General features: G+C 33.6%; 1 protein-coding gene across 1 annotated transcript; it reads right to left on the reverse strand.

Moving 5' to 3' along the window:
* Positions 1-6215: 6215 nt before the first annotated feature.
* On the reverse strand, positions 6216-7594 carry LOC148167639 (G2/mitotic-specific cyclin-B2-like). The gene is made up of 2 exons (XM_088046917.1): positions 7538-7594; positions 6216-7313 (listed from the first exon to the last, which is right to left on the reverse strand). Exons 1-2 carry the CDS (start codon positions 7592-7594, stop codon positions 6216-6218), a joined length of 1155 nt encoding a protein of 384 aa, XP_087903043.1.
* Positions 7595-8056: the final 462 nt, after the last annotated feature.

Consider the following 8056-nt stretch of genomic DNA (forward strand, 5'->3'; position numbering starts at 1 on the left):
ATCAGTCATGGATAATAGTTTTGAGCAAAAACTTGAGGATCCTGGCTTTTCATCGAACGTTATATCCTCCTTAAAGGTAAGTGCAAGTCCTCTTTTTCCCTACTGCCTAACTGTAGCCTATACTCTGTAGTCTTCTATATCAAAGAATAGATATTATATTACATTGTATGTCTACAGACAGTTTTACATTCTGTGGGTTTCTGATTCTGTATTTTACATATTATAGGTACACTCAGCAGCAAATGTATTGAGCTCATGGGTGGAATGGGTCATAACGAGGTGCAGTAAACTCGCAGCGGGTGGGTGGTGTTCGTGATCTGCACCCTCATAAATCAAATTTGCGGGACCGAAGGAATTTCGAAGCTTTGTTGTTGAAAAACTGACCAGGGATATTTGTGAAGTTTTAATTTACACAGTCGTGAATTCATGAACGACGAATTTCGCAATTTTGACTGGCAAGTTTTAATTGCTAAAATCTTACGATTTAGTTTAGTTTTTCTAAGGTGGATAAAAGGTTGAATGTAAAAATTAATAAATCAATGTAAATAAAAAGTCACAAGTTAAAGGAAACAAACAAAAAAAAAATTAACTTTATTGTAAACAAAAAATTAATAAAACAAATTAAAAAAAGGCTTAAATACGAATAAAAAAACTTAAGTAAAAGGAAACAAAAAAATTAATCTTTATTGTAAGCAAAAATTAAATAAAACAAATTAAAATAAGGCTTAGGTTATTTTGCGTACTGGCAATCCACCCCTTCACCTCTTCAACGTCGTTTCCTAGAAAGAAAAAAAATTGATTATTGAAATGGAAAAAGTGAATAAATTAAAATACGTTTATTAAATTTACCGATAGATTGACCCTTTCCGATATTTTACCTGCCCGCTCGGCAACCGAGAATAAAACCCTTGGTTTCCAACGTCGAGTTCTTTATTGCTCTGGCAAACGTGGTATCTTGGAGAAAATTGACAAATTACTTTTTTCAAATGTTTACCGGATATTTATAGAGGTAGAAGATAATCCGACAGGTATGTGGTCATTTGAAGTGGGGATGCGTGAGTATTTGCGCTCAAAAACGCAATTTTTAAACTTTTAAAATTTTTATTAATTATGATTTCAAAATCCCAAGAAAACATAACCAAAATACTCTCAAATAGAGTTTGCTACATGAAAATTAAGATATAAAGATGCTAAAAAAATGCAGTTTCAGCACTTTTTTTTCATTTCATTGCGCCGCTAAATTAGCATAGAATGCATTTAACACGTCAAAGTAGACAATAAGGGCCCGATTTCATGTTGACTTGCGGCATTGCAAATCAGAGTTGCGTCCTAGCAACCTCAATTAAACAGCAACTGAGTCAATTTTATTCAGTGCCGCAAATCGGCTACGCAGCGGCAAAGTTGCCGCACTGTCAAATGCAAAATAAAATTCAGCACAGGGCGCTAAAGCATGGTCGAGCGTCAATATTTAAAAAAAAATGGGGAAGACAAGTAGTTAACGAAACGACTTGCAGCATTTCATTCTTGTAGTGCTAACCAATTAAGCAAGATTTAACTCCAAAATTTGGGTAAAATTAATTTGGGGTCAATTTCAAGTTATTTAGCGACGTCGCTAAAGGTGTTTGTGACGTAGTAATGCTATATATCACGGCAACCTTAGCGACGTCGCAAACGACTTGAAATTGAAATTGAGCTGTAAAGATGAAAAAACAGTAGGTATATTTCACTTAATTAATTAATTAAGGAATTTTATGGTAAGTAAATAATTCACGGTAAATTTGAAAACGCTTGGAACTGCATGAGATCAATATATTGTCGTCTAAGCAGCAACTTCCGCAATCTCAATTTTTACAAAGTCAAGCGGGAGCGCAAACAAACTGATTTTTTGGCAGTGTAAATAATTTTGCTCAATGATTACTTGGTATCAAATCTTAGCTTAAGATTAAATCTATTTAAAAAGATGAAAAATAATTTCCTCCAATAAGATTTCCGTGAAAAATTCATCTGAGAAAAAGTAGAATCAAAATATTTTCACAACTGAGATAGCGGATGTTGCCGCTTAGACGACGATATGTTGAATATGTTGAAAACAAAATTATTGGATCTGATCTTGGTGTTGGCAAAAATTATCAAAAATACAATTTATTGTACAATACCGACATGATTTTGAAAACTACTTTGATAAAACAGCGTTTTTTCTTCTCAAATTTTAAACATGATTTGCATTTAAGGTTTAAAATAAAAATAGAGATGTCATAAAAAATTTTAATTAGCGAGTGTTTTCTCAAAAACTCGAAAATCGATAAATATTCCAATTCTTAGGTGTCGCCAAACTAACACTAGTAAAAAACAAATTTTTGCATCCGATTCTAGAGCTTGATCAAGCGTTAACGTTATGCAAATTTGCAAATTTTTATCTTCTAAATTAAACACGAACTTGGGGGTGTTTATAAGTGTTAAGCCGAGTGCCGAGACATTTTTCTTATGGAGAATCCCATGTAAAGTATCGTCTAAATATTTCGCTTATTTTTTGATGTATCAGTTTCGTTCTTATTCTCAACTGCTTGTATTCACATTTTCTTCTAAAACTAAGTATCAAACAATTGGAAAAAACATTTAATTTAAAAGTTAAAGGACTTGAAAATTCGATAATTTAGGGGTAGTTTTACGAATAGAAGTTTATGTCCGATTTTTGTGAATTTTTAAACTTAGAATTAGTAAAGAATACTTTCAAAATCACTTTCCCGCTAAATTTAAATCGATACCATTAAAATTGGTCTAGTTATGAGTGAGATAAACTAAAAATTTTTCAATCGAAGCTCTGAACTTTGCAGATAATTTACGACTAGGCTGATTTATAAGCGTACCCTCATTTGCGGTTTCTTGACCAGCTTTGGAAGTTGTAAATCAAGGGATTTCTTCTAAAATTTTTACCTGCTTGTTTCGCACAGAGGATAATAAAATGGTTACAATTAGAAGAGCGTTATTAAAAGTGCTAATAAGTACAAGCACATCGAAGTTTCATAATGCGTGATGTATGAAATTATAGAAACAACTATGTAGTAAGAAAATTCATTTAATTTATAGTCATGTTTTCAACTAAAGTCTTTTAATGACACACGAATTAATTTCTCGACTATTTCACGGTGTTGGACGTAAAATTTAGAAAATGAAATTTAATAAAATAGTATTTTATTATTATTTTTCTTATTACATATTTTATTATTTATGTTTATTTTTTTCTTATTTCACTAGAATTTAAAAGTTCATCAATGAATAAAAAATGTTGAACGAAACAAAATTGTTTTGAATGGTATGACTCTATGGAGCAACCTGACCGGATGCAATTTACCTGATGTTTGCAATATTGGATTAGAGTTTATCTAAAAAACTGACCGGAGTTTTACTAGGTGATGACAATTTCTTTCATTTTGCCGCCGGCCGGTTCAACTTTTACTGAAAAACCCACTAAATCTTGTTCCTTTGAGAACAATATAAATTTTTTTTGGGAGAATAAAAAGGTTGACTTCTGGTATCTAGAAATTCATATTATTTTACCCATGAAGAAGTATTTCTACCAGACAGAGGCAAAATAAGCATTTATCATTTTACAATCACTTTACGATAGCACAGTAAGGGGTGTTGTAAACAGAGGTACCGCTTGACAACCTTCCCGATGTGACAGCTCAGCTCGAATTCTGACCAGCGACGAGTCTTGGCACTCGCCTTAATAAGAAATTATTAAAAAGTCAAAATCGAATAAGTATATTTGAAATTTTTTGTCAAACGTCTTTTCAAAAGTTCCAAATAGCTGCAAATTATTCTGAAATTCTTAGAAAGGATTACAGTTGATCCGTTTAGTGGAAATTGGATTACCTGTGTTTAACCCAACCTAATGACTTTTCTTTGACTGTTACCGACTGCCGCTATTTGTCAAATTTTTATACTGGGTCCTGCAACACTGATAAACACCCCCAAAATCGTGTTTAATTTAAAAGATAAAAATTTGCAAATTTGCATACGCTTACGGTTGATCATGTTCCAAAATCGGATGCAATAATTAGTTTTTTATCAGTGTTAGTTTAGCGTCGTGACACCTAAGAATTAAAATATTTATCAATTTTGGAGTTTTTAAGAAAACACTCCGTAATTTAAATTCTTTATGACATAACTGAATAAAAATTTCTGTTTTTATTCTAAACCTGCAAATCATGTTTAAAATTTGAGAAAAAAAAACCGCTGTTTTATGAAGGTAGTTTTCAAAATTATGTCGGTACAGTAAATTTTTTGTAGTAAAAGTTTTTATACATTTCTCAACATATTCAATCATATTAATCTCATGCAGTTCCAAGTGTTATCTTGTTATCAAATTCACCGTAAATTATTAACTTACTATAAAATTCCTCTACTTAACAATTAATACAAGTGAAGTAACTCTTTTTTATCTTTATAGTTTTATTATTGTCTACTTTGACGTGTTAAATGCATTCTCTGCCAATTTAGCTCAGCAATGAAATGAAAAAAAAATGCTGAAACTGCACGAAGTTGTGGTATCTTTATATCTTAATTTTCACATAGCAAACTATATTTGAGAGTATTTGGGTTATATTTTCTTGGGATTTTGAAATCATAATTTATAAAAATTTAAAAAATTGTTTAAAAATTTGCGTTTTTGAGTGCAAATACCACGCATTTTCACTTCAACTGACCACATACCTATCGGATTATCTTCTACCCCTATAACTATGCGGTAAATATTTGGGAAAATGAATTTGCCAATTTTCTCCAAGATACCACGTTTGCCAGAGCAAAAGATCTCGACGTTGGAAACCAAGGGTTTTATTCTCGGTTGCCGAGCGGGCGGGTAAAATATCGGAAAGGTTCAATCTATCGGTAAGTTTAATAATAATAAACATATTTTCATTTATTCACTTTTTCCATTTCAATATTCATTTTTTTTATTTCTAGGAAACGACGTTGAAGAGGTGAAGAGGCGGATTGCCAGGGGGCAAAATAACCTCGAAGCCTTATTTTAATTTTTTTATTTAATTTTTGCTTACAATAAAGTTTAATTTTTTTGTTTGTTTCCTTTAACTTGTGACTTTTTATTTACATTGATTTATTAATTTTTACATTCAACCTTTTATCCACCTTAGAAAAACTAAACTAAATCGTGAGATTTTAGCAACTAAAACTTGTTGGTCAAAATTGCGAAATTCGTCGTTCATGAATTCACGACTGTGTAAATTAAAACCTTATAAATATCCCTGATCAGTTTTTCAACAACAAAGTTTCGAAATTTCTTCGGCCCCGCAAATTTGATTTATGATTTATGAGGGCGACCTATTCCGCCCATGAGCTCAATACATTTGCTGCTAACCTATTATTATTGTACTTTTAGGATATTGGTATTTATAATACCAATATTTTTTTTTTTAATTTTTATTTTTTAGTTTAAAAAGTTAAAAAAATTATTCACATTTTAATAGTTTCTGAATGGTTTATCCACCAGGATCGTTACCGGGACCACTTGGAAAACCTGGAGAATCTGGGCCTGAGGATGGATTACCTGGACCTCCAGGTCTTGTTGGTGCTCAAGGTCCCGAAGACATTTCTGGAAAAGATGGAGAACAGGCCTCCAGTTTAGGACTTCTTACATAAAAGTTGACAGGGTCCGCCAGGAAATACCGATCCACAATGACAAATAGGACATCCTGGACCACCAGGAATTCCGGGAGAAAGAGCGGAACAAGCGGGGAACAAGGCCCCATAGGACCACGAGGGCTACCTGGTCATATGGTATGTGTTAAACCAATACGAAACCATACTATAGTTGTAAAAAGGATTGCCTGGAAGTCCAGGATCAAGTGGATCACCTAAAATTCTAGGTTCTCCGGGACTTCCAGGACCTCCAGGGCCTCAAGGTAAAGGTGGTGATGATGATGTTAAACAACTCAATGTCGACAGTGCGGGAGTACCGGAAATTCATGGACCAAGAGGTTATCCAGGGCCTTCTGGATTGGTAAGAACTTTTTCTGAATATTATCCTGAGTTCCTTATTTATAGTGTAGCCTGGAGAGAGAGGGGCTTCTGGATTTCCAGGTCCACCAGGACAAAGGGGGCAGCCAGGGACACCAGGACCTCCAAAGAGTTATAAAAATTGTAACAAAGTAGAATCAAATAAAAATAAAACTCAAATCAGTCTAAAGCTCTATTTACTTTTTCAATGGTAATTCTGCAAGCATTTTAACCAAATCTCCTTTCAATTTTGGATTAATACTGACGCTATTGAACTTGGGCTCTTCATACTTCTTAAGAATGTTTTTATGTTTCATGGAATCCACGTTCATAAGTAAATTTGCAAGTTTAATAACCACATGTTTAAACTGCCTAAATTTATATCCTGTTTTCTGTGAAAGTTCGGGTGTCCAAATTTTTGAAAAACTATTTATATTGTTCAAAATAGTCCTTGACAAGCAAAAAGCAGCGATTGCTTGAAGTGAGGGCTTCACATGAGACCAAGTATGATCAAGCAACGCCAACTCCAACAAGTATTTGGAAAGATTATGTTGTTCCTTTCGAACTTTCACAATTTTGCTGTAATACCTCAAGAAATGTATTGATAGAGGCTTTCCCAACTTGTAATCCAATGACATCAAAATACTCATTTCCATGTGCAAAATGTGTCGAGATGAATAGATGTTACCACAAATATGCACAAAGTCATTGAGTTTTGGCGGATAGATTTCTTCATATTTACAAGCCACAAATAATGCTGTTGCCCCTACCAACTGGAGGTTCTCAGCATTTACTTCTTTGTTTTTCTGGAGATATCTGTCAACTATTGAAACACACAAGTGTAAAGTTTCTAAGCAAAGACCAAAGCCTGTGTGGGCTTGAACCAACCAGTTGACCAACTTTGCACGCATTCGTGGAGAAGATTTGTGATCTTCTAAAAAATCTTCTTTAACGGCATGTTGAACCTCATATTCACGGAGATAATTGAAAATATCATATAAATACTCAGGAACCAATCGAGGGTCTCTACTTGCCACATCTTCAATTGCAGCATTGATTTGACTTGCCGAAAATGACTTGAGTTTGCTAAGTTTTTTCGCATCTTGAGGTTTCGATACGGGTTTGCTGTCTTTAGTGGGATCGAGTTTAGAAGGCAGACGTTTACCATTGATGCCGAGCTCATCTAAAGCAGGTCGTTTTAAAAGCGCTCTCGGTTTTGCCTGGGCTTTCACACGTTTTACGTGGATATTTTTACCGTCTGCAATGGCCGGGACATCACGCTGACGATGGGCCATCTAAAAGAGAAAAAACATTAATCACACATTTTATTAAAGCATTACTATATAAATATATAGCTTATAAAGCATGGATGAATCTTTCGTTAGCTCAAGAAGTATTGTTCTTCACAGAAACAAAAGAAAATTGAAGAAAACTTACCTTAAAATTGTTGGAAGTATAGTTCGTTTTCGGGGCAATTTTGAAAATGATTCACCATTCAAGAAAGCATCTGTCAACTTACGGCGTGTTTGATTGGTGCGATGTACTCTATAACCACACCTTGAAAAAAATTATTCATGGCGCTAAATTTAAACAGTTTTTAGGCAGGCCACCAGTAAAACACTATTAAAATTTTAAAACCAGTAATTCCGTCATTAGACAAAAATCAGTTTAGTTTACTTCTTTCTTGTTTAGTATAGTTAGTAATTTTTTGACAATATTTTCTGGTAATTTTAATTTTTTTTTTAATTTTTGATGTTTTAGGGAAAAAGCTTCACGAATCACAAATAAATCACTTAGTAATCCCCATATTGCGTATATTTTTACCACCCGTTAGAGGGTGGCAATTTCAACCCCTCAAAAACCGCCTCCGACTGTTAAGAAAAATCCGCAATGTAGCCCGATCAAGTAAGTCTCAAAAAATCACAAATAAATCACTTAGTAATCCTTCATATCGCGTATAGCTCCACCACCTTCGAGAGGGTGGCAATATCAACCCCTTGCAACAACTTTCAATTTTTTTCAAAAAGCTTTGCTATAA

This window comes from Gnatocerus cornutus, chromosome 10 (genome assembly GCF_029298725.1).
Source record: "Gnatocerus cornutus isolate USDA-ARS CGAHR chromosome 10, icGnaCorn1.1, whole genome shotgun sequence".
Lineage (NCBI taxonomy): Eukaryota > Metazoa > Arthropoda > Insecta > Coleoptera > Tenebrionidae > Gnatocerus > Gnatocerus cornutus.